The sequence below is a fragment of the Macaca thibetana genome, chromosome 7, assembly GCF_024542745.1.
Source record: "Macaca thibetana thibetana isolate TM-01 chromosome 7, ASM2454274v1, whole genome shotgun sequence".
NCBI classification, from domain to species: Eukaryota; Metazoa; Chordata; class Mammalia; order Primates; family Cercopithecidae; genus Macaca; species Macaca thibetana.
Window position 1 is genome coordinate 97,559,890 of NC_065584.1, and position 26,960 is coordinate 97,586,849.

A 26,960-nucleotide genomic window follows, 5' to 3' on the forward strand; every position below is an offset into this window, starting at 1 on the left:
CTATGCCCTGAGGGTGAATTGAGGAGAAAGGGAAAGGATCTCCGGTCTTGTGATCTGAAGAAGGGAAAGGTCTTTGCAAAGTTGGAGAAATTGCTAGTAGTCACTCCAGCGCTCAGAGGATGGGAGCTGGGGAGAGGTGATCTGTGGGCACAGATAAGGCCACTCTATGAGATGGGGAAGAGGAGGTCTTGGAAGATAAGAGGCTGAAGGTGGGGACCGGTTTATTTGTTGAGGGGAGTGTAGTTCCTGTTAGAGATTTTGTCTTTGGTGGAATGTGCGAGGCCTAGAACTGGGCAGAGAACCCCAGCTTTAGGTGTTGGTTGAGTAGCCGTTAGGGGGGCCATGCTGTTTGCTGCTTGGCAAAAATGCAACTAGCCTTAAATTGAAGGTAGTATTTCTTCAAAGGTAGCAAACTTATCCCAGTTTGCCCAGGACTTTCCTAGTTTTAAAACTGGAGGTTGTATGTCCTGAGAACTATCCTCAGTCCCTGGCACACCAGGACAGTTAGATAAAACCCTAGTTTTATCCTCTCCTGTCCCCTGGACTCATGCCTAGCCTGTGTCTGTTAGGGACTCCCCTGTCCAGATCTGTGAAGTCCTGGGTGTGAAGTGGGCCTCTCCATGTAGTCTAAGCACCTGGGGCTGTGGGTCCTTCCTCCTCCTGGTCCTGCCTGTTCCCTCTGTCTTTGCTGCCATTGCAACAGTAGACAGGCTTAGGACCTTGCTGCCATTGCAACAGTGGACAGGCTTAGGACCTGCCTGCCTCCCCCGATCCTCGCCATGGTGCCAAATGAATCACTCTGAAACTCCTGCCCAGGAGCTCATGGCCTCTCATGGCCTGCTTTGGAGCATCAGAAGGGAGGGCCTCTGACTCCTGGTCCCCCACTTTTCCCAAGCTCATTTCCAAGGCTTCAAGTACATCCTCAAGCCCTAGGTCACCTCTTTCCTCCCACCTTGACTCCCCATATACCACCCCACCACACCTGGCTGCTCTAAGGCATTGCTCTGGGCACTGCCCAGTTTCACCACTCCAAGCTCAGTGCCATTTTCAGGGGTCCAGTGCAGACCCCCGATGCCAGGGGCACCTGTCACCTTGGTTGCTGACACCTGAGCTACCTCCTGGGCTTGGTGCCTCATGGGCCTTACGTTTTTGTCCTCTTGTAAAGCACCAGTTCTGTTTATAAAAGCAGGAACCTCATTTCTGTTTCTATATGCCCTTCTTTTCTCCACCCACCCCAAGCACACCCACATAGTCCTGGGAACTACAGGGCCCTTGGGTTTTTGTGTGCGTTTCTGTTTGTTTTGGGTTTTGCTCAATGGGCAAAGACCACAGGATTTTTTTTTTTTCCTTTTTCCAGATACTCAAGTTTTTTTCCAAAATAATTTTTTCTGGTTATAAAAACAGTACTCATTTTTAACTCTGAAGGCTGAAAGGGATAAGTAATAAAATAAAAATAACCCAAAATCCAACCTCCCACAGACAGCTGTCACTAATGAACATTTCACAAACATCTTTCAAGATATAATACCTTTATATTCTTCTCTACAAAGTAGGATCATTTGAAGGAGAGTAATAATTTTTAAAGCTCTTTTGATTGAGTGGCCACAGTGTAGCAAGCCTTCTGCTAAATGCCTTAAGGACCTTCCCATGAGGATCATCATTCCCATTTCACTGATGAGAAAACACAGGGTCGGAGAGGTTTTGCCCACATTGCACACACAGCTAGTTGCATGGCAGAGCCAGAAGTAGAACCCAGACTCCTGCCCTTTTCCCATGCACAGATTTTGGATAAATGGGTCATTAAATTTGCCATGTAGTGCCAGGCTCGGTGGATCACTTGAGGTCAGGAGTTTAAGACCAGCCTGGCCAACCTGTCTCTACCAAAAATACAAAAAACTGGGCGGTGGCGGCTGTGGTGGTGGGGGCCGGTACTGGACCCGGCAGGATGAGCGAGGTGGAGGCGGCAGCGGTGGCGACAGCCGTCCCCGTGGCGACGGTGCCCGGGGTGGTAGCGGTGGTGGTACCAGTGCCCGCAGGGGAGTCGCAGAAAGCAGGCGGTGGGGTGGGCAGCGGCGGTGGGGGCGGAGCCGCCTAGGCCTGCTGCGGGGACCCCCTTGGCGCCTGGCCCTCGCGCCCCCCACCCACCCTGCCCCCCAGACCCCCGCGCCCGGAGTCAGGCGGACAAGCAGGTGCTGGCAACCCGAGTCCTGGGCACTGTCATGTGGTTCGACGTCCGGAATGGTTACGGATTCATCAACAGGCATGACACCAAAGAAGATGTTTTTGTTCACCAGACAGCTATTAAAAGAACCCCGGGAAGCTTCTGCGCAGCGTTGGTGATGGGCAGACTGTGGAATTTGATGTCGTGGAAGGAGAGAAGGGCACAGAAGCCGCTAATGTAACCGGGTCTGGGGAGGTGCCCGTGAAGGGCAGTCATTATGCCCCCAGCCGACGTAGGTTCCGCCGATTCGTCCCCCGGCCTCCCTCAGTTGCCCCACCACGCATGGTGGCAGAGATCCCTTCATGGGGGACAGAACCTAGCAGCGAAGGGGAGCGGGCTGAAGACTCTGGGCAGCGGCCCAGACGACGGGGTCCCCCACCCTTCTACCGACGGCAGTTTGCGCGAGGCCCTCGGCCCCCCAACCAGCAGCAGCCTACAGAGGGCACTGACGGGGTAGAACCCAAAGAACCCCATTGGAGGGGCACCAACAGCAGGGAGATGAGCGGGTCCCCCGACCCCAATTCCGGCCCAGGTACTGAAGGCCTTTCCGCCCCAGGCCGCCCCGGCAGCCTACCACGGAAGGTGGGGAAGGTGAGACGAAGCCCAGCCAAGGGCCTGCTGATGGTTCCCGCCCTGAACTCTACTTCCAGCGGAGATGGCAGCGGGCCCTCGCCCCGGGCAGCCCCTGAGACCTCAGCCCCTATCAACAGTGAAGACCCCACCACCACCATCCTGGAGTGGTTCCAACTCAAAGGACACCCAGAGCTGCCATCTGGTATCTACCAGTTTTTCCAACTGACTTGTACCCTACCCAGTACCCTGCTCCCCCTTTCCCACAATTCATGGTATCAAAACACCATCTTTTCACCTTTTCCTTGAGACTCAGGAAAGTCAAAGCAACAGCCTTTTGCTTTTTTTTCCTTCCCTTATCAAGGGTTGAAGGAAGGGAGCCATCCTTACTGTTCAGAGATACCAACCCCCTCCCCTAACTCAGGCTGAGAAGGAACCAGCCAGCTCTTAACCCCTCCTGTTTTTCTTCCCTCCCTCCCCAAGTTTATTTTTGTTTTCTCTCGGCCCCCAACCTCTGAAGCCATTTTCTGATCTGTCATGTGCCACCTGAGCCTCCAGTAAAAACAAAAGCAGGCTTTCCTGTGGTCTTGGAAAAAAAAAAATACAAAAAATTAGCTGGGCATTGTGGCGTGTGCCTGTAATCCCTGCTACTCAGGAGGCTGAGGCAGAAGAATTGTTTGAACCCGGGAGGCGGAGCTTGCAGTGAGTCGAGATCACACCACTGCACTCCAGCCTGGGCAACAGAGCAAGACTCCATCTTAAAAACAAAACAAAACAAAACAAAAAAAAAAAAAAGCAACGTACCGTGTAGTATATTGGACTCTGTACTGTGTGGTAAAGAAGACTTGGGATGGGGGAGAAGAAATAGACTTCGGGGGTATGATGAGGATATGCATTTTCCAAGGATCTAGGATTTTTGCCTCCTCCCAAAGGCCCTCTGCCTCTTGCTCACCATGGCATAGCATTCTAAAGAGGACGATACCACCCAGTCACAGGAAGACAAGTTGGCAGAGTTGTCATTGTGCACATTTTCCCAAGTCAGATTTATGTCTGTTGGGTTTTGCCTATTTATTCATTTTGTGCACCACTTCACTGCAGCCGGCAGAATACCCAGACACCGATTAGTGATGCGTCTGCACCGAGGTCCCCGCAGAAGGAAGCCCATTGTTGCTCCCTGTGCTAAGAAATGCCACATGAACACAGCCCCACACATGTGTGTGCACAGGCTGGGCAGGAGCCCAGCTGGCATGCATTTGCATTTCCCCTGTACACAGAAGGTGAAGGAGGAAGGCCTGCCTGCCGGCAGCATTGAAGGAGAAAAACCACTTCAAAGGCATTTAGACCCGCAGGCTAAGCGGAGGAGCCCAGGGTCACTAGAGGCAGCGCCAGCCCTAGATTCAGGAAAAGGAGTTATGCCTCAAAGCTGGAGGACCAAAGTGCTCACCTGCAAGCATTATTTACATCTGGAAAGTTATGTCCGCCTATAATCACCTACCTTGTGGAACTCGGAGTAGCTTATCTAACTCTGCCCTGAGACAGGATGGTGCTGGCATGGAATCCTGTGTCCAGCTCTTGCCGGCCTAGGGCCCCTCTTGCCTAGAGAAGCTATCAGCCCCCCACTCAAGCTGTTTGTGACCTTGGGCCAGAGGGTGAACACCACACTCTCACACCATCCTACTTGCCCATGGTCTGCCTCCACATGGCCCCAGGAGGAACTGAGGGATGGGAGGGCAGTTTGGAAAGCTGAGGTGTACCGTTTCCCTTGGCACACAGTGTGGTTTCGTGCAGCCACTTGGTATGAGTGAGGCTGGGGCAGAGCAGCCCTGGCTGGATGTGACACAGGCAGTACCTCCTGCCTGAGCTCCGTGAGTGGCATTCGGCCACTTTTGCCCTTGCTTATGTGGCTGTGAGTTACCCCTCCACGACCCCAGCACCCGAACTGACCACCACCCCCGCCACCTCCACAGTTACCTAAGGTTTTCTGAGAAGCTCCCTCTTTCTCCTGTGGCTGGTTTCTAGAGCAAACCTCCTAGAAAATTTCCAGTGGATTCAAAGGGTGGAGCCACATTGGAGTCACAGGTTCCCTGGGACATTCTTGAGCTAGACTCAGGGAGGAATGCCTTTTAGAAAAGGTGACACATTCTGGCTGCTTGTAGGTTAAAGGTAGGGTCTACTGCACCTGGTGAAAAATCCAGCGCTCACCTGGGTGTGTTCCTTTCGGTATCTGATGCCAAACACCTGGATGTTTACACCAGGATGACAGAGTGAAATTCCTGCAGGAGTGACACAAACAGGCAGCCTCAGACATCTCAACTCAAGAAGACTCCTGAATACTGCTCTGGCCAGAGTTTGCCACATATGGGTGGTAGGTCCGTCTGTTACTGTCCCCTGTGAGATCCAGCACTGAGGCACAAAGGACAGGAGAGGGTGGAGAGGGGTGGCAGCTTGAGTCTCAATGGGTGTGAACTGGCCGGCCCCCTGGCTCAGTGCTCCCTCCTCCACCTCCTTTGAACGGGGGACGTGGCATGTTGCTAAGAAGGGCATCTCAGCATCTGCTGCTCAGGTGAGGTGGACAGTGAGGAAGGGGACATGGGAGGTCTGAGGCTTCAAGGCTAGTGTCTCCACAGGCACTGGCAGTGATTTCTCTTTTAAACTGCTCTCCCTCCCTTCCCTCCGCCTGCCTCCATCCTAATGGAAGCCATCGCCTCTTCAGTTACACTGCTTCCTAAAATAGTGTTCTGATCATGCCCTGGGTGCTCACTGAAAATGCTTCAGGGGCTCCCTGCCATCTATTGGAAAAAGGTAGAAATCCTTAGGCTGGCGTGCCAGGGTCCAATCAGAAAAGCAAAACCCACCCGGGATGTTTCCGCAGAGGGAACTTCATGTAGGACATTGTTATGGGCATGGGAAGACTGAAAGGGCAAAGAGAAGCCACTAAGACAGAGAGTGGCGGAAGCAGTTTCAACCCCTGCAGCCAGAGGGACAGAAGGAAGGCAAGCTTGGAGGAGGGCCCGGGACCCTGATGGGGAAGAAGGGCCGTTGCTGGGCAGTGGTGGGAGAAACAGCCTTGGGGATGGCAGGTAAACCTGTCTCCTGCCTCCCATCTTCCCTTCTCTATCTAGTGTCTCCTCATGGGGAAATTTAACAGGGAACCCAGCGACTATAGAGATGGGGTTTGCAGAATCCCTGCACCACAGAGCAAAGTGGTTTGAGGCTGAGTGACATTTGCTTCCTAATGGGCACAGGTGGCACTCTAGGTTTCTGTGTCTGACCCCAAACTCCTGACTACACTCTGACCAGCCAGCATGTCACCTCCTGCCAAGCTCAATTGTTCTGGAGGCCCCTGTTGTCGGATCTTTGCCCTGCGTCACCCGTCAAATTCAGAACCTTGTTGAAACGCTACTTCCCTGATACCCTCTCATACTTCCATTCTTAAACCTTTGTTGCTGTTAAGTGTTCAGATGAAACATGTTTGCTTTGTGTTCTAGAAGTTTATGTGATTGACCCTACCTGAGCACAGAGATTAACTGGGGTTTGTTCCAGAAACAGCATTAATCACAGTGCCCGGCACATACAAGGGTCCAGAACTTGGAGCAAGTAATTGAACTCAGGCTGTTACCACGCAGGCCACAGAGTTAGACAAAAACAGCTTGACCCTGGGGCTTGCACTCAAAATGAGCCTTACCCCTTTAAGAGAGGACAGGTCTTTTCCCTCTCCAGCTCACCCCACCCCTCCTACACAGTAACTGAAACCTGATCTAATCCCTTTGCACACGGGTAATTTATTGGTCTATTGAGCTTTTCTTGGTGGCAAATTGCATTGTCTTTATTCCTGGGTTCAGGCTCTGCAGCGGCTCACTGCATTCCTAGGACTCCTTTCTCAGGGTCGATCCTTCACACCCCCTTGTGCACTGCAAAATAAGTCTTATTGGGCTTCTTTGTCATGCAAACAGGGCAGTAATAATCAGGCTATTATTCTGAAAGATTGGGCTTGATTAACAGTTCAAAGGAGGTCTCTGAAAGCAGCTAGAGCCTCATTGGTGCATAAATATTTTCATCCTGCCTGCGTTGGTGCAGCTGGTGCTCCAAGCCCCCTGCCCTATCTTTCTGATTCTCAGAGGTGCTAGGTTGTTATTGAAAGGAAAAGAACTAAGTCAGACGTGCTGTGTGGCTGTGATTTTTCTTTCTCTCTACCTTATCTCAGTCCATGAGGAAGGCAGTCTGGAGCCCACCTCCCCAAAAGAGTGAAATGTCACCTACATACGTTTATGTGGGTTGTGGGGCAAGTGCATCTCCCAGGCACAGGGTCCTGGGTGGGAGGTTTAAAAAGGCATCAAATCTCTGATAGGGGGCCAGGAATGGTGGCTCACGCCGGTAATCCCAGCACTCTGGGAGGCCGAGGCAAGTGGATCACCTGAGCTCAGAAGTTCAAGACCGAGTCTGGGCAACATGGAAACCCCATGTCTACTAAAGTATAAAAATTAGCTAGGCGTGGTGGTGGACGCCTGTAATCCCAGCTACTCGAGAGGCTGAGGCAGGAGAATTGCTTCAACCTGGGAGGTGGAGGTTGCAGTGAGCCAAGATTGCACCACTGCACACCAGCCTGGGTGACAGAGCAACTCTATGTCAAAAAATAAGTAAATCTCCTGATAGACTTTGGGTGTGGAGTATGGACACCAGGACAAAGATGGGGGTCCCCAGCCCTCAGGAGATTGACATGCAAGTGGGGAAGAGGCCGCTCAGCAGCCACCTCCTAGAGGAACCTGAGCTGTGCAAGGGCAGATGGGTGACACTGACAGTCCAGTGACAGCCAAAGAGAGGAGCAGCTGGAGGGACCAAGAAGGTGGCGCAGGGAAGCCGAGGGGCCATCCTCGACAATCACAAAGCCACCCTACTTCACCCTTTCCTATGTGACTCTAGACAAGGGCCAGGGGAAGTCCCTGAGATGCCGCAATATGCATCCACAGCCGGAGCTGTCCAGAGCAGGAGGGGCCAGCCCTGCCCTGGCAGGAGTGCTGCAGGGAGATTTCCTGCTGCGTAAACCAGTGACCTCTGGCATCCACAGGCTCCCAGGTTCTAAAATTCCATGGGGTGCCTTGAAAAGTAACCATTGTTTTTGGTCACAAAGTGATTGTTAGGGCTCTTTGATAAATTTGATTGCACAGAGAAGCCGTGAGCTCTGGCCTGGATTGCTCGAGTCAGGAGCAAATGGGTCAGATGGTTGCCAGGGGTCCCGACCTGAGCACCAAGGGCCCACCCCACCCCCATCGGGTCTGAGAGCCACTCTGTCTTCTAGGCATTGCCTGGGCATCACCCTTGAGCCGAGTCCCTCACCCCATGGGGCTCCAAGACAAATTTAGGGGCTTTCTGTTGTTGGATCTGGAGAGGGCCAGACCACTGTCTTTGTAGGCTTCTGGATTCTCCTGTTTGCCCCACCGTAGCTAATCCTGAAAGTTCAAGACCTCAAGAGTCCTGGGTCAAAACAAAACATGTAGTGCACATAATACCACATAATATGCTTGTAAGGAGCATAAAGCTCTGTGTCTGTGTCTCTGAGGTCGAACCCCAGGTTGCAAAGCTTAACAAGGGGCCGGAGGGCGACCCCTGCCCAAGGACACACTCAGGGCTGGGGTAGAAATGGAAGCTCAGGAAACTTCTTAGGTTTTTCAGTCCGCTGGTTCTGTGTGTATTGGCTGTCCTGGATCCATCAAGAGGCGGCTCCAGCGCTAGAAGCGGCCACTTTCTGGACTGCAGTACTGGGCAGGTGTGCTCAGGTCACCCTCTGCGGAGCAGCTGGCTCTGTGTTCAGCGTGGCTTGCTCTGAAAAGCAGGTTTCCTCTTCCGCTTGCAGGCGTTGCTGTAAGATCTATTTTTCAGCTCTCAAACTTTCCTTCCTTCTTTCCATGGACATTTGCATCAGAAAAGTCTAAGGTTTATTGCCTGGAATTGGGGTCTTTTACTTTTTATAAAGATACAGCACATAAAAATCAGCCCCTCTGAGATCTCTTTGGCAGGTGATACCAAGCTATTGCTTTTGATGCCGGACCAGGTTTCATTCAGGTCCCTGACCTCTGGTGGGGGGCTGTAGTTGGTGATTTAGTGCATTGGAGGCAAGGTGATTGGATGACCATGGAGGTCAGGGCCCCTTACTCCAGTCACTGCCCGTGGACTGCCCAGCCCCTCACATGGGAAATGAGGCCCCACACACACATTTCTGGGACCCATGGTTCCCAGAGAGCTGCCTTTCCACATGGAGAGATGGCACAGGGGAACAGGCACCCTTTATTCTGTCCCAGCTGGTCACTGTCAGTGACCTTTTCCAAGTCATTCCCTTGAGCTTTGGAAGAAAGGAAGCCTCTTAAACTCTTAGGAAGATCTGCAGAGCTGGATCCAAGTTCCCTGAGAGTTTGGGGCACCTGGGAAACCCAGGAAATCGGGATGGGTCAGTTGGCAGCAGCCTCTGCTCCTGGTAGGCTCCGCACAGGCCTTTGTGCAGGGAGGGCCCAGAATTGATGAGGCGTCTGGTTACCATCCTGAGACCAGATGAGTCTGTGGCTGCATAGGAGACCCACATCATGCTTTTGGGCCTTGGGGGAGCTGGGTCAGTCTCAGCTGGTGTCCTGAGGAGGAACTTGTGACATAGGCGTTTTGAAAAGCATAGAAACAGCTCCAAGCCTGCCCATCTCAGCCCCAGCCCTTCCACTTGTGTGACCCAGGCCTGCTCCCGCCCGAAGCCTCCATGTTTGCATCTGCAAAATGAAGATAAAAATTCCTACCCTCTAATCAGGGCAGTAGCGAGGATCCAACAGGAAAGCAATGTGTCACCTGCACAGGCCCCGGGAGCGCAGGGTATTTTATTATCATGATCGTGTTTTGTTTTCTGAGGTGAGGCTCAGCCCATGTACCTACCCCACCTCCCTATGCAGTCCTAGGTGCACAGCCTCTTCCCCAGTGAGGCCCCCAAGGGCAGAACTCTTGACTTTGTTCATCTTTTGTGGCCCTGCAGCACCTATGTGTTGCCTGGTATGGAGTGTGTGGAAATCCGAGAGGTGTGAAGGAGGAGGAGAACGCAGCTTGGGGGCTGACGGCTGTGGTTTGCACCTTGCCCCCTTCAGGGTACCTGGGGGTGGGGTTGCGGGGGAGCTATTTAATGCCTCTAGGCCTCAGTTTCCTTGTCTGTTGAATGAGGATAATCAGTTAGTCCTGGGTCTGTATTAAGGGTTTAAGGAGACATATGTAATGTCTAGCACACAGTAAATGCTCGATACACAATAGCTGTTAAACTCAGCCTCTCCCATAAATTGTGATTAAACAAAGTTAACACAAAACTGGCTGTCACAGAGCTTCCTTCCCAAGTCTCCTGGCTTTGCTCACATTAGGGCCTGCAGTCCCTTTAACACCCCTGTGGTGAGGTGCCCATGCATCTCTGTAGCTCAGAAAGGTCAGGGAATTTGCCCACAGTCACACAGCTCTGGAGTGGTGGAGCTGGAGTTTATCTCGATGCTCTGCCCCACCACAGTAAGGTCCACCACTGCGGTGAGACCCTCCCACTGGGCACTGCCCCATGAGAACATCTCACCTGTTGCCTGGAAACACTGAATTCTCCCCAGTTCTCTCTGGGTGGGGAAATTGCAGGTATCCTTATTTTTCTTTCTCATATAGAATCCAAGGTCTCTTCATTTACTCATTAACAAGGACAAAGGCAAACCTGTTGAAATTGTGCTTCAGAACCCAGTTTCTGACTGCATCTTTTCCCAGAAAATGTCTCAGCAGAAGAGGCATTTTAGGATGCCGTGAAAACTTGGGGAAGGAAGGGGTTGTGACGGGAAACCAAGTGCTGTCTGTCAGGAGCAAGGATGTGGAGACTGGACCACACAGGCTGTGGGGCACAGAAGTCTCCCAGCAGAGGTATGAGAGCTCGATGTGCCACCCCCTAGTCCCTCCCTCTGAAGAGCCAAGGGAATCATCCCAGGCCTGAGCAATCCCTGGGCGAAAACACGTCCTTGTCGGGAAATGGGAAAATGGGGTAGGTGAAGTTAAGTCAATCTGGTCCTTTGGTCTCTGGCCAGACAAATGTCTCCACTGATACTGGCAGCTTCCGCAGAGGTGACTTGGGAGGGTGCAGGAAGGAGAGGAGGGAGGCGGCCAAGTTTCCCTCTATGACTGTCTCTTCAGCTTGGCCACCATAAGAAAATACCCCAGCCTAGGAGGCTTAAACAACGGACATTTATTTTCTCAGCGTTCTAGAGGTGGGAAGTCCTAGATCCGGTACCAGCATAGTCCGGTTCTGGAGAGAGGGCCCTCCTCCTGGCTCTCAGACTGTGGATTTCTCATTATATCCTCACATGGCAGGAGGTGGGAGGGGGGCAGGGAGAGAGAATGCTTAGCGTTCTTCCAAGTGTCTTTATTTTAAGGGTACCAACCCCGTCATGGGGGCTCCACTCTCATGACCTCATCTAAACCTAATTACCTCCCAAATGTCATCCCATAAGGGGTTAGGACTTCAACCTACACATTTAGGGGGACAAAGTTCAGTCTATAGCGCTCTCCCTGGGGGTGAGTGAGGCAGTGGGGTAAAGCCACCTGGTGCCCATGGGAAGCGAGGCCCCCTCAACAGTCATGACGGTTGACTGATCCTGGGCAGTCAGTGGATTGAAGGAGCTGCCAGGAGTTGGGGGACCTGGATCCAGGTGGAATCCACTGTGCCCTGAGAGTGAGTCCCAGCAGGGCCTACCCTGGGGAAGGAGGGAAGAGGAGAGATGCCACGTCTGCTGGAGCTTCAGGGAGGGGAGGCTCCCTCCAGTGCCCTTCCCGTCCCAGAAGCCCATGACTTCTAACGTCTGACCTCCCAGGGCTGCAAGCATTATCCCTCACTGTGGCCTTTGTGGGGGACCCTGTTTGTTGGATGCCCCTGGGGCTCAAGGCACGCCATGTACATCTCTTCATATCCTCAGCGACACTTTAAGGTGGACACAGTCTCTACTTGACAGTTAAGGAAACTGAGGCTGAGTCAAGTTCCCGAAACTACTGGAAAGGGACAGAGTGGGACTTTGAACCAGACACCCCCCTTCAGGGCCTGTGCTGGCCCCCAGCCCACCCAGAGCTGGGGCTGGCAGAACTTGGAGGGAATAGTGAGGCAAGGAGCTCACCCCACCACCAGGATCCTGAAGCCTACAGAGGAGTGGGGGAGACGGGGACCCTGGTTCCTGGGTGCAAGGGTTCCAGAGAGTGACCTCTGCCACCATCTTTGAGTGGCAGGCAGACAGCTACGCCTGCTGGGTGAGGGGTGGTCTTGTTCTTAGAGTGGGTGGGCTCTGGGAGGAGGAGAGGAACGGGAGAAGGTGCCCATGTGGAATGGAGAAGTGAAAGGGCCTCGTCTCAGGCGCTTCTTAGCCGCTCTGCATCAGGGCTAAGGCAGCCACATCCCTGCTGTTTGCTCCTGGGGGGCCGTCTGCCTCTCACCACCCCTCTGCCTGCAGCCCCCTTCTCTGAACCTTCGCCACCGGCCGCCTCCCCATCCTGGGGAAATGCGCCTTCACACACTCCAGGCTGGCCGGACTCCCATCAGGCTCTAGCTTGGCCCCTTGTGATTGCTGAAAAGAAGGTGAACCAACTCTGAAGCCTCACTACTCAAAGTGGGCCGCGGACCAGCAGCATGGGCCTCTCCTGGGAACTTGGTAGAATTGCAGAAGCCCTGGCCCGCCAGGCCACCCAGCACAGCCTCATCTGGGGCTACCAGATCCCACTCCACAGCCCTGGAGCATGTGAGGGACCCCTTTCCGGAGTACCTGGGTAGGATTTCTGTCATGAATTCCCCACACACCCCAGAGTTCTGTAACAGGGGTGCTGCTCTGAGAACGGTTTTGAAGGCTGTGGAGATAGCAGATCCCGATCACAAATCCAGTCCACTTAAAATTCAGGAGCCTGCGGAGTTGTCCATTTGGAGTGTAGAGCCACACCTGGGCGCCGGCCTGACCCTGCCAGGAGGCTGGTGGGAGCCCAGTGTCATAAGATGGGTCTTGCAGGAGAGGCTGGAGCCCACCCGTGGTGGAGGGAATCGGGAGTGTGCTAATGAGGCTATGTGATGATGTGTGGCTGCAGGGGCATGAGCTCACAGGTCCAGTGGCTGGATTCATGTCCTGCCCTGGCTCACTTCCTCGAAGTGAGACTTGGGCAAGAAGTCAGCCCAGCAGAGCCCAGCTTTCCCCTGAGCTGGGGATGGCAGTCGCACCGGGAAGATGCAATGGGGGAGGCCTGTACTGCCTGCAGCGCTGGACCTGGGACAGAGCCAGCCAGCTGGGACTTCACAGTCCCTGCTCTCCAAGGTTCTACCAGATTCCGTCCTGGTGGAGAGTCAGAGCACAGCACAGCTCCTGCTTGTGTTGCAGTGGGGCCTGCTCTAAAGGGACAGGCAGTGTCCTTTTTCTACTTTGGTCACAGTAAGGGCCAGAGGTAAACCGGAGCCTGAGCGTGGCCATCGGTTAACAGGAGACCAGTGTTCCTTCCGCTTGATTTTCTCTGATGCCCACATCTGCATGATTCTGAGGAGGCAGAATGTCAGGTCAGCACACCCAGCTCCTGGAATTAATGAGGCTGCCGGGACAGGCATTGTGTGCAGGCCGCTGCACCAGTCAGTTCCTGTGCGCTGGGTCCCTCCAAACGCTTGTTCTGCATAGTACTCCCTCCGCATACACCCCACCCCACTCACCTCCTGTACTGGCTTTATCAGGGGGCAGCAAGGAAGCTACCTTGTCCCACACAGACCACACCAACATTTCAAAGCCTGCAGGTAGGTTGGGCCCTTCCACATCTTGTACAGGTAAAGGAGACGTGAAGACAACAGAGCAAGAGAATCTTCTCATTGCCTTGGGAGGGAGACCTGTCCTCAGCAGCACACCTGTGTGGGAGGAAGACTACATGGGGGGATCTCACCAGTGCTCCCCACGTATCTGCCATAGCACCCCTTTATAGTGGTGTATTAGTCTGTTCTCACACTGCTGATAAAGACATACCCAAGACTGGGTAATTTATAAAGGAAAGAGGTTTAATGGACTCACAGTTCCACATGGCTGGGGAGGCCTCACAATCATGGCAGAAGGCAAAGGAGAAGCAAAGGCACATCTTACATGGCGGCAGGCAAGAGAGCACGTGCAGGGGAACTCCCATTTGTAAAACCATCAGATCTCGTGAGACTTATTCACTACCACCAGAACAGTATGGGGGAAATGGCCTCCTGATTCAGTTATCTCTACCTGGCCCCACCCTTGACATGTGGAGATTACTACAATTCAAGGTGAGATTTGGGTGGGGACACAGCCAAACCATATCAAGCAGGTACCACCTGACTGTCATTTACCTAACCTGACCCTTTAAGTCAGCATACTTTAATTTAAATAAAGCTAATAAAATGGAAAATCTGTAGCTCTTACATCAATTTTTTTTTTTTTTTGAGATGGAGTCTTGCTCTGTCTCCCAGGCTGGGGTACAGTGGCACCATCTCAGCTCACTGCAACCTCGGCCTCCCGGGTTCAAGCAGTTCTCGTGCCTCAGCCTCCTGAGTAGCTGGGATTACAGACGCATGTCACCAGGCTCAGCTAATTTTTGTATTTTTGGTAGAGATGGGGTTTCGCCGTGTTGGCCAGGCTGGTCTCGAACTCCTGACCTCACATGATCTGCCTGCCTTGGCCTCCCAAAAAGTGCTGGGATTACAGGCATGAGCCACCATACCCAGCAATTTTTTTTCTTAATGCACATTTAAATAAAGGTATGACTTCTCAAATTAAAAGACAAAGTGTTCACTTAGGTATCTCCCGAAATTACCTTGTTACTGGCAGTATGGCAAACACAGGTCACATGAGGGGGAGAGCCCAAATTTCAGATGAGCACTGACTTCCCCCATGCTCAGGTCTGTGACCTGGGAAGGTGACTTATGCTCCAGTAGAATGGTGCCCACCCACCTGCAGAGGCGGGAGAGATCACCCAGGTCCAGGGCTGCACAGCGCAGACTGGGTTCACACAAGGTGCTGGGATAGGTGGGTACTTGTGCTTGCGTTAGCCTGCCCTCAAATATGTCTGTTTTTGGTTTTATGTGCAACTCAATTTTATAGGTAAAACCAGCACCGGAGAAACAAACTGACTTTTCTAAGGTCACAGGCCAAGTTAGTGGCCTAGACAGGAGTGCTGAGGCTCCCTTTCCCCCCTGGAGACCACCCCAGCCAGCACTGGGCTGTGACGCCAGAGGCTGGATCTCCCAGCTGGTCTGCTGGCCCCTTTCTCCTGGAATCCATGTAGAAACTTCTGCTGCAGGTGTGTGTGCCTAGCCACTTGTGGTCACTATGGGCTGTGCAGAGGAAGGCCAGAAAAAGGCAGGTTCTATGTGTTGAGAAGATTAGGTGTGTTAAAGCCATAGTTCTGGGGCATGGTCATTTTGGCTAATTGTCACTAAAGTCTCAAAGCTTGTGAGGGATCCAAGGTTACTACTCTCGGTTGCTTCTCAGCTTGCTTCTCCGAGCAGGACAGAGAAGGATGGGGGCTACGGTGAGCCTGAGGGAAGCCAGCTCCTCTATGGCCAGGGGGCTAATGGAGCACTCATACCAGGCAACATTCATTGAGTTTTGGCTATGAATGCTGGGGCCAGACTAAGTCCTTTATATATGATAAATCACTTCACACACATTATCCCATCTTCCAGATAAGTATAACAAGGCACAAAGACAGGAGGTCATTTATATAAGGTCATACAGTACCAGGACTAGGGACACATATTTAATAGTGGGGCTAAATTCCCTGCCAGATTCCTGTTGCTTTAGCCAAAATTCTTGGGGATGGCCATGAAAGTGTATATAAATGTCAAAGGCCCCGGGGTGGCCTGTCAGCTTCCAAAGTCCTGCTACCCTCAGTGACCACTTCCCTTTCAGCCTGCCTGTCCGCTTGGGGTCGCTATAGGCTGGGTAAAAGGACCCCTTTTCTTACCACTTGCAGGAAGTTTTTCACCATCTGTGTGTGGCGTGGGTGGCTCTGCCCTAGATGAGATGTCCTCCTGCGACGTGTGGCTGCTCCCCTGCCCCACAGATGGTAGCAGAGGCTGGAGTTGCCAGACTGCACCCAGACAGGCTGTTCATTCCTTTCTTCTCAGCCACCTCCCCGTGCAAGATCCTCAAGTGCAACTCTGAGTTCTGGAGCGCCACGTCGGGCAGCCACGCCCCAGCCTCGGACGACACCCCCGAGTTCTGCGCAGCCTTGCGCAGCTACGCCCTGTGCACACGGCGGACGGCCCGCACCTGCCGGGGTGACCTGGCCTACCACTCGGCCGTCCATGGCATAGAGGACCTCATGAGCCAGCACAACTGCTCCAAGGATGGCCCCACCTCGCAGCCACGCCTGCGCACGCTCCCACCAGCCGGAGACAGCCAGGAGCGCTCGGACAGCCCCGAGATCTGCCATTATGAGAAGAGCTTTCACAAGCATTCAGCCACCCCCAACTACACGCACTGTGGCCTCTTCGGGGACCCGCACCTCAGGACTTTCACAGACCGCTTCCAGACCTGCAAGGTGCAGGGCGCCTGGCCGCTCATCGACAATAATTACCTGAACGTGCAGGTCACCAACACACCTGTGCTGCCCGGCTCAGCGGCCACTGCCACCAGCAAGGTAAGGGGGAGGGGGCGGCTGTAGGGCACAGCCCTGCCCTTTCTCTGCCCTGTGTGGACACTGAGAGGCTGAGAGGGCCTCGGGTGCCTGGAAATGGGGGAAGATGGAGCAGAGTGGGGACACGGGAGCACTCTCCCTGAGCATCCCAAGGGGTGGATCTCAGCTTCCTCCCTCCTTCCCTGAGCCAGCCCGGCCTGGCTGGCATAGCTCCATTTCACAAATGGGGAGCCTGACGCTCTAGGAGGCCAAGTGACCTTCCCACCCCAAGTGCATAGTCAGCTGGGATGCTGAGCTAGAATTTGCCCCAGGCCCAAGTGATTCCAGAACCTGGCATGTTCTCAGCGGCCCCACGAGGCCACTGAGGGCTGCTGGTTTTCCAACCCAAGGAGGCCTTAGCATGTGGGCAGCAGGACTCAGGTCCTGCTCATGGGGCCACAGCCAGAGGCAGCCACACACACGGCCATGGGCCCATGCAAGTGGACACTGCTGTCTACCCCAGGCTCTCCCTCCCCTACCCGCTTTTGGGGAGGATGTCCTATGACCTCATATTCAGACTTAGCCAGAGGGCAAGGCCTCGAGGCCAGGAAGGAAGCTGGTGGTTCCCAGTTCAGGTGATGGGGACACGTCCACCCTCCCCAGTGCCCGGCCTACCAGTGCCCCCTGGGGTTTCCAGCTTGGCGAAGCAGCAGTGGGTCTGTTTTCCTAGGAAGAGCCAGTTGGAAGGCCATGTGTTGGGCAGTGCCAGACTTACCACAAGGGTGTTTCTGTTCCTTCCCACCCCTCCACACCCAGAGGAGGACAGCGAGGTGACCTGGCAGCCGGGGAAATGCTCCATCCCTGCCACTTCCCTCTGCTCCGGTGGCCGTTGCCTGCCTCCAGGGGGTCGCTTTGTGGGCCCTGGCTGGGCGGGAAACAAGCAGGTCTTCACCCTGTGGATTCCCAAGCAGGCCCTTGGCACCAGACCATGACGCCTAATGGAGAAGATTTGCAGCCGGTACACTCCACCCTGTGCCCCCGCAGCCCTCTGTAGACTCAGGGCCTGCATCAAGGACCCAGCCACCTCCCCCACGGCCCCTGCACCTCCCCAGCACGTACCCTCCTGAGAGCCAAGACAAACGGACGCCAGGAGCCTGAGGCTGCAGCTTCTAAATCCAGGCACCAGCACGCTTTGGAGGGGACCTGGCCTCCCTGTCCCATCCTGCAGGCTCCCAAGGGCTGGCAGGGCACACAGGGAGGTCTGAGGATGTGAGAGGGATGTGAGAGTAGAAGCACCAAATATGACAACAGAGCCAAGCCGCACACCGGGAGGATTTGTGGTTTGTGCTCAGGGAGGCTGGGCTGCTGCCCCCATTATGGGTGGGGGCAATGTGACGGGGTGGAGCAGAGCCTGCAGGCTGGGGCAATGTGCCTGGGCTCACGACACCACCCTCAGCTCTTAGCTGAGGCACACTGGGACCTTGAGCGCAGCAATGCTATCCACAAACCACATGTGAAAGGACTGGTCATTCATTCCTTCTTATATTTCATTCATTCACTTGACCCACGTTTTTCAAATGCCTGCTCTGATCCAGGCTCGATTCTGGGCACTGTGGACAGCAGAACTGCCCGAGCAGTGAAGGGAGAACTTCCCTTCTTATCCCAGCATGGAGGCTTCCAGAAGAGTATGAAGCAGAGCTTCACCAACCCAGCCCGTTTCTGCTGCAACCGAAGAGCACCTTTGATCTCAGCAGGCTGAGAGCTCAGCCCTGTCAACCAGGCTCTGCTGGAGGCCAGACAGTGACAGCGTCTGTGGCCAAGTCAGTCTCAGAACTCAGGCCAGACTGGGGGTATTGTGGTCCCCCGGTGAGAACATCGGTGGCTGGCTTCAGGCACCTTTGGCCTGCCCCCGCCTGTCTTTCAGGCCTCCGTTACTCAGGTGTGTTTGTTCGCTCATTGATGGAGCGAACACTTACCAGACGCTGCATCTGTGCCACCCTCCGAGCTAGTTGTTGCCCTCCCTCCCAGAAGCTCCCAGACTAGTGAAGAGCAAAGACCGGCAAAGGGGAGCTGGTGATGGGGGCTGGGGCAGCAGGATGTTGAAGGCCATTGGGAGCCTTGGCTCTGTCCAGAGAACTGGGGAGCCCATCCACCAAGCTCACCCCTGAAGCACAGCGTGAGTTTCCAGATGGAGGAAAAGAGGAGTCAGCATCCAAAGCAGGCAGAGTGGGAGAGCAGCCTGGTGTCCGCAGGGAGCAGGGAAAGGCAAGGGACTTTCATCTCCACGATGATGAGGCCTCTGGGCTTCTGTGACCACCTCGACCACCACCAACAGAGCCCTCTGGGCCTGCCAGACTCTGCCCTCCACTGGAACCCACTCCCCTTTCCTCTCTCAGCCAGCCAGACTCCACCTGTCCCTGCACACCTGCCCTTGAAGGCCTCTCTTCAGTGTTCCCAGAGTGTGTCCAGCCCCTGCCTGGCCTGACCCTGACCTTGCAGCCATGAGATTTGCCTTGTGCAGAAGCTTCCTGTGCAAGTTCCGTGTGCATGAAGCTGGCCCCAAACACCTGGACATCACTAGGGGCCCATGACACTGGCAGTATCAGCCAATCAGCCAATTCCTCTGTTGTTGTGGACGATCAAGATCTGGTGTTTTTCACGTGGACATTTTAGCCAGTTGTTACTGCTGTGGGACAGCCTTCTGTGCCCAGACCTCTCCTCCATCACCCTTTTTCCAGCTGTGCTGGTAGTACCCATTTTACAGATAAAGAAACTGAGACTCAGGAGAGGACAGGAACTCGAGTCCTGCGCCTTCCCCTTCCTTTCCCAGCTGGTTAGTTTTCCCCGTAGCACTTGCCAGCCTGTCCCTCTGCATGATTCATTTGTTTAATCTGTGACACTCTGGAGCATAGGGATCTTCTCCCTTGTGTACCCCAGCCCCCAGCACCGGGCGTGGCATGGAGTTGGTGCACTGTAAATAGTAGCAGATGCAGCCCGGGCTCTACCTCGTGCCCGGTGCAGTGGAAAGGGCCAGGGCCCCTTCAGAAGGGGGAGCAGCAGAGGCAGGAACAGCAGCCCGCCCGTGGCTGTGTTGGCAGTGAGCCGCCAGCTTTCGACAGGCCCCCTTCATGCTGTTACTTGTGGTTGAGTCCCTGGTACCGGTGCCAAGAAGAGTCAAGCAGCCTGTCAGCCTTCCAGGAGGCTGTCTCTGAGAGATGGTGGTTAGAGCGAAACCAGCCTTTCCTGTTCCAGGGAGACTGATGGCACTTGGAAAGCAGGACGCCCCCCCCAACCCCCAGTGTCTGTGTGGCCCTGCACACCAGGCAGGGACACCAGAGTCTCCCCCTTCCTCCCCCCATGGCAGGACCACCCACGGCCCAGACCACCCTGGCTGGCCCACCTCCAGCCCCCCCAGGCGGCCTCCACACCGAGGTGGGCTGGCCAGTGGGTGGAAAGAAGGAAGAAGTAGGAGGTTGAACCGTATGAAGTTGTCATTTCCATAGGTCAGGAATGGCAGAGTAGCAGCAATTTCATCAGGTTCCAGGCTTAGGGCTCCATGCTGGATGGAGAGGCTGCAGCCATCTTTGACATCCCACAGCAAACCGGAAGTGTGCCATGTCCTGGGGCCAGGCTGGGACCCCTGTAGGAAGGGAGGTGAGGAAATCGCGTCTAGTGCTCAAGGAGCTGTGCCCTTGGGGTCCTCCTGGTGCTGCGCTCCATGGACTCCCACAGAGCCGCGGCCCCAGGCAGTCTCCATCGGGCACAGAAAGCACAGCGCCGGGTGCCCGAGATGAACGGGCTCATGAAAAGACTGCCATTTCTTTTACAGTCCTCCGGCGGCCTGCCCCTCATTCAGCTCCTCCCAGCCTTGCCTTTCTGACTAACATGGTGAGAGGACAGGATTTTCCTTCCTCAGAAGCCTGGGCCTAGTGTCTCCCTCTGTTCTTGTGGGGGTTCCATACCCCTCAGGCTACCAGTTCTTCCCACCTCGTCACCCCAAAGCCTTATGCCAATATGGGGAACCCACAAAGCCACAGCAACACAGCCAGGGACACCTGGCTACATCTAGTGGCTCTCAATACCCCACTGGCTTGTATTACCTAGAAGGTTCTGTGGCCCCCTTTTTGGCCCTCAGGCCTCTTAGCACCTGGCCCTGAGGCTATGACCCTGGGCGAGCCTGCCCCAAACTGAGGCCACTATGCTGCACCCCTGGCCTCCGGGTCCCAGAGGACAGGATGGCCTCTTGCTGCATCCCTAGCCAGACCCCACCTTCCACCTGTCTGCGACTCTCCTGCCTGAGCTGAGGTCCTTCTGTAGTTTCCCTGCCTTCCCTTCCCCATCAGAGCAGCTTTTTATTTTATGTTGCTTTCTAGCACCTCACACTGTGCCCTCACCACACATCTGCTGTTAGGCCAGAAACTCCCTTGGCGCTTAGTGGCATTGCCCTCTACCCGGAGAGCCGGCCAGGCAGTCCTCATGCCTCCCCGAAGTGCCCAGGCAGAGAATGACTGTGCACGTCATCAGTAGCTCCCCCTTGCTCGGACCCCTTCAGCCTGCAGACCCTCTGAGGCCGGGTTGGGGTGGGATCCCTTGGGAGCTCTGTCAGCCAGCCAGCTAGCTGGCCAGACCCTTTCCTGGGTGGGGAGGGGTGAGCTCTGACCTACAGAGGGGTGAGGGGTTGGGGCTTAGTGGTGGGGGTAATTGCTGGGCCTGGGAGAGGGTAGTGCAGCAGATAAAGGTGGGGTTTTAGCAGGAGGTCCCAAAAGGCCTGGGTGCCACCTTGCCCCCTTCACCCCACCTCCCTTCCTGGCTTCAGGCTGGGATTCCAGGTTCCAGCTGCCCTTGGTCCAAGGGGACCAAGGCACCCAGAGCTCCTGTGGCAAAATAGCTGGCACCTGGGAAAGGAGTGGAAGAGGGGGTAGTTGTTTCTCCCAATTTCTCTGTTTCCAACCCAGAGAGCCTACTTAGTTAGGGTTAGGGAGGAAAGAACAGCCAGATACCACCCAGGACAGGACAGTAGAGGAAACTTACCTGCTACCCTGGCCACCTGCCCTCCTCTCAGGCCTGCCACCCAGTGGGCTTGTGGCCAAAAGAGCCCAGACTCTGGAAACCCAGAGTTTAATCCCAACTCTGCCTCTTGCTGACTGTGTGACTTTAGGCAAGTCACTGCCTCTCTCTGAGCCAACATTTTCTCATCTGGAAAATTGGGAGTAATGTCACTGATCCTTGCAGTGTCACACGAGACTAGAAGTAATAAATGCAGTGCCTGCTGAATGCATCCAGTGCACCTGTGTTTGGCTCTCAGGAGGAGAACAGTGCCACCCAGCCAGCTGCTCCTCCAGCAGCTCAGTTCAGCCCCTTCACCCCTGGCCACAGGCTCCAGCAGAAAGGAGTTCCCTCCTCCAACCCTGGCCAAGGTTGCGCGTTCAGCCTGGAACATCCATCTCCCTTTTACCCACCAGCACCTTCTTTCCTGTTCCCCTCGTCCATGGCCCAGCTTGGGGACCCCTTTCAGCAGCCTTGGGACAGTGGCTTCTACTTGCCTCTGCCTGCTTGCATGGATTTTGCCTTATTCATTCTTTCTTTCAGCATAATTTCCCTCCATTCCACCTGCTGTAATGTTCAGACATTTGCTTGGGTTCTTTGTCAGGAATTGTGCTCCAGTACCACCGTCATTATGCAAGATGATGTTTGCAAACCATACTCGTTTCCTATTGCCACTGTAGCAGATTAGCGTAAACTGAGTGGTTCAAACCAACAGAAACGTTTTATAATTGTGGAGGCCAGAAGTTGAGAATATGTCTCATGGGGATAAAATCAAGGAATCAGCAGGGCTGGTCCTTCAGGAGACTCCAGGGGAGAATCCATTCATTGCCATTGCCAGCTTTTGGTGGTTGCCAGCATCCCTTGGTTTGTGGCCACATCATTCCAATCTCTGCCTTGTTGATCACATCATCTTGTCTGTCCTAGTTAGTCAAATCTCCTTCTGCCTCCTTATAAAGATACTTGTGATTCCATCTAGGGCCCACCCAGGTAATCCAGAATAATCTCTTCATCTCAGTGTTCTTAACCTAATCACATCTGCAGAGTCTCTTTTGCCATCTAAGGGAACATTCCCGGGTTATGGGGATTAGGGCATGTTCTCCTTGGGAGCCATTATTCAGCCTACCACACTGGGTTTTTAACCTTTTATTTTTAATTATCTATGCTTTTATTTTTGTGGTTTGCTTCCCTATATAATAGTAAAAGAGCTAGTTTTCTACTTCGGGTAGTGGCCTAACATTTTTCTAAGTCACTTTTTAAAGTAAAAAGGGCAAGTTGTTTTAAGGAACATGAAGTGCACAGCTGCACAGGTGGAACTGATCTGTCCAACCTGGGGAAGGGAGTGTCCAGGGCATCCCTAGGGAATCCTTTGTGCCCTCCTCTCAGTCTAGAGCATCTTAAGTGTGGGACTGGGCCTCCTCCCACTGTGCCTCACCTACTCTCCTCTGCCCCTTTCCCCGGCAGCTCACCATCATCTTCAAGAATTTCCAGGAGTGTGTGGACCAGAAGGTGTACCAGGCTGAGATGGATGAGCTCCCGGCTGCCTTCGTAGATGGCTCTAAGAACGGTGGGGACAAGCACGGGGCCAACAGCCTGAAGATCACTGAGAAGGTGTCAGGCCAGCACGTGGAGATCCAGGCCAAGTACATCGGCACCACCATCGTGGTGCGCCAGGTGGGCCGCTACCTGACCTTTGCTGTCCGCATGCCTGAGGAAGTGGTCAATGCTGTGGAGGACTGGGACAGCCAGGGCCTCTACCTCTGCCTGCGGGGCTGTCCCCTCAACCAGCAGATCGACTTCCAGGCCTTCCACACCAATACTGAGGGCACCGGCGCCCGCAGGCTGGCAGCTGCCAGCCCCGCACCCACAGCCCCTGAGACCTTCCCATATGAGACAGCCGTGGCCAAGTGCAAGGAAAAGCTGCCAGTGGAGGACCTGTACTACCAGGCCTGCGTCTTCGACCTCCTCACCACGGGCGATGTGAACTTCACACTGGCCGCCTACTACGCCTTGGAGGATGTCAAGATGCTCCACTCCAACAAAGACAAACTGCACCTGTATGAGAGGACTCGGGACCTGCCGGGCAGGGCTGCTGCGGGGCTGCCCCTGGCCCCTCAGCCCCTCCTGGGTGCCCTCATCCTGCTCCTGGCCCTGCTCCCTGTGTTCTGCTAGATGCGTAGATGTGGAGGGAGGCACAGGCTCTGTCCCCTCGGCTTCTCCATCTGTGGGCTGGGACCGCCAACGGGGTGCAGATCTCCTGGCATGTCCCCCATGGCCCCACAGAACGCCAGGGACCGCCTGCTGCCAAGGGCTCAGGCATGGACCCCCCCCCCCCTCTAGTGCACGTGACAAGGTTGTGGTGACTGGTGCCGTGATGTTTGTGACAGTAGAGCTGTGTGAGAGGGAGAGCAGCTCCCCTCGCCCCGCCCCCGCAGTATGAATGTGCAAAACAGCCCCTCAGACTGAAGCTCCCCACCCCCACCAGAGAGACACTGGGAACCGTCGAGAGTCAGCTCCTTCTCGCAATGCACTGAAAGGCCCAGCCGACTGCTGCTCGCCCATCCGTGGGGCCCCCTGTGCCCGCCACATGCACGCACACACTCTTACACAAGAGCACACTCGAAACCCCTAGGCCAGCGGGGTCACCCCAGCCACACAGGCATCCTTGGGGCTCAGCCCCAGGCAGGGCACCCCTGGGGCGCTGCTTGGCACCTTAGCGGACTGATGGAAGCTTTTGGCCAGTAGGTGGTGCCCGCCTGGTGCCTTCTTGCCTGTGGCCTCCCTGCCCATGCTCACCTGGCTGCTGTGGGTACCAGTGCAGGTCCTGGTTTTCAGGCACCTGCTCAGCTGCCCGTCTTTGACCTGGGCCCCCGCCCCTTCCACCCTGTGCTTAGAAAGTTGGAGTGCATGGTTCTAAATGTCTAAACAGAGAAGAGATCCTTGACTTCTGTTCCTCTCTCCCTTCTGCAGATGCAAGAGCTCCTGGGCAGGGGAGCCTGGGCCCCAGGGTGTGGCAGGAGACCCAGTGGATGGGGCCAGCTGGCCTGCCCTGATCCTCTGCTTCCTCCTCACAACCCCAAGAGCCCCCACCCAGTCCACCCACGTGTGGAGTCTGGGGAGAAGAGCAGGGTCTTAGGCTTCTCAGCCCTGAGCATCCCTGGCAGGGTCTCCAACTTCTAATCTCTTCCCTTAAGCCCTGTGGCCACACAGCCAGGAGAGACTTGCCACTGGCTCCCGCCTCATTTCAGCCCAGGGTGCTCATCCAGGAGCCCAGAACAGTCCCACCTGTGCTGCTATGCCCACAGCACAAAGCCGGCTTTGCTCCCAGAAGTGCAGCCAGGCCCCAGAGGGTGATCCCGCCAGCAACTCTACAGCCCCACACCCTCCCCACCCATCAGCATCCACGGCAGCCCCTCTGCTGTTCCCCAGGGACCTCTCATACACTGGCCAGGAGGCTGCAGAACATGTGTCTCCCCCTCCCTCCAAGAGGTCCTGCTCCCTCTGCCAGAACCGTGTGGGCGGTGGGAAGGCGCTCGGCGCCCGGCCCCTCCCTCTCCCTGCTGGTTTTAGATGGTCCCTATGTTGGAAGTAAAAAGTGAAGCACTTTATTTTGGTTGTGTTTGCTCACGTTCTGCTTGGAAGTGGGGACCCCTCACTGCGTCCACGTGTCTGCGACCTGTGTGGAGTGTCACCGCGTGTACATACTGTAAATTATTTATTAATGGCTAAATGCAAGTAAAGGTTTTTTTTTTTTGGTTATTTTCTTTTAGACATGTTGGAGTTTGTTTTCTGAACAGACTTTGGCTCCCTTGAGGGGGGTGGAGGATGGACTTTGGTGGTGGGGTCCCTTGCGGCAAGTGTGTGTGTGTATGTGCACGCGCATGTGTGTACGCATGTGTGTGCGCATGTGTGCGTGCAAGTGTGAAGGCATGTAGAAGGTGCAGCAGTGTAACAGCCACCACACGTTGCTTCTGTAAAATTACTTTTCCTCCTCACGATGAGCTGTCTTCGGAGCTTGGCAGGCCCGGGTCCTCTTGTTCTAGTGACAGTGGAACCCAGTCACGGAGACAGGTGACCACATGGTGGAGAGACATACGGTGCCCTCTGGGATGAGATGAGTGGGCTGGCCTGAGATCCGGGATGACTATCTCCCAGCCACCACTGTCAGCCTGGAGCCCCAGCTGTGGGACTGCCTGCCACCCTCCCTGCCCAACTTCACATAGCCGGGGTGGAGCAGTGGCACTGCAGAGGAGGCTGCTGTCCATGTCATTGTGGGACCAGGTTTATTGCCAGCTGTGATCACATTTCATCTGTAAAAACTACCCAGTGGGGGCCGGGCGCGGTGGCTCACGCCTGTAATCCCAGCGCTTTGGGAGGCCAAGGCGGGTGGATCACGAGACCAGGAGATCAAGACCATCCTGGCTAACACAGTGAAACCCCGTCTCTACTAAAAACACAAAAAATTAGCCGGGCGTGGTGGCGGGTGCCTGTAATCCCAGCTACTCGGGAGGCTGAGGCAGGAGAATGGTGTGAACCCAGGAGGCGGAGCTTGCAGTGAGCCAAGAGACAGCAAGACCCCGTCTCAAAAAAAAATTATCCAGTGAATCAGAAACAAATGTAGGCCCATTTTGCCAATGAAACAGAGACTCTGTGAGATTAATTGACTTGCCTAGGGCTCCTTAGCAACGGGAGGGGCAAACTGTGCACCTAGGTTAGTACTGCCCTGAAGCCCCTTCTCTCCAAACTAAATGCCATGAGGCAGAATAACAGCACAGTTAAACCAGCCTACGTCCTGGCTTCTCCACCTCCCCAGCAGTGTGACCATGCACAAGTCACTTCACCTCTCTGAGCCTGCATGCTGTTCTCTGGAAGATGGGGGGTGCCTGTCCCACACTGTTTTTTGGAGAGTCAGGAGTTCATTCCTGTAAATTGCTTAGGAGAGGGCGGGGCACCCAGGGCTTGTCTGGTGGTGGGGAGGGAGGGGAGGGAGTGGTATTTATCCCAAAGCAAGAGAAATCAGGTAAGGGGAGATGGAAAGGGGCGATACAGACCCTGGACTCTTGGGAGAGGTGAACCTACAGGCTAGCAAGGGGAGGAGTCCCAAGAGTGGGTATGTATACTAATCCCAGGCAGAGCAGGAAGGCTAAAGAAAAAGGAGAAGTATCTTTTTTTTTTTTTTTTAAATGGAGTCAGACGTCTTGCTCTGTCGCCAGGCTGGAGTGCAGTGGCACAATCCCAGCTCACGGCAGCCTCCGCCTCCTGGGTTCAAGCAATTCTCCTGCCTCAGCCTCCCAAGTAGCTGGGACTACAGGCACCTGCCATCACGCCCGGCTAATTTTTTGTATTTTAGTAGAGACGGGGTTTCACCACGTTACCCAGGATGGTCTTGATCTGACCTCGTGATCCACCCGCCTTGGCCCCCCAAAGTCCTGGGATTACAGGCATGAGCCACCGCGCCCGGCCAAAAAATGAGAACTTTCTAAAGCCCTGTTCTTGCAGG

At 54.8% G+C, this 26,960-nt stretch overlaps 1 protein-coding gene and 1 pseudogene across 2 annotated transcripts in view; both read left to right on the forward strand.

The window, feature by feature from the left end:
• Positions 1–25,226, forward strand: part of RGMA (repulsive guidance molecule BMP co-receptor a) — a 46,043-nt gene extending 20,817 nt beyond the window's left edge. The window contains exons 3-4 of the mRNA XM_050798045.1: positions 15,927–16,441; positions 22,925–25,226. Of these exons, the coding sequence (XP_050654002.1) occupies positions 15,927–16,441; positions 22,925–23,632 (1,223 nt within the window). The 3' untranslated portion in view covers positions 23,633–25,226. The remainder of the gene's footprint in view (positions 1–15,926; positions 16,442–22,924) is intronic.
• On the forward strand, positions 1,946–15,905 carry LOC126959078 (Y-box-binding protein 2-like; annotated as a pseudogene). Its single transcript, XR_007727462.1, has one exon. The product of XR_007727462.1 is annotated as a Y-box-binding protein 2-like (transcript).
• Positions 25,227–26,960: the final 1,734 nt, after the last annotated feature.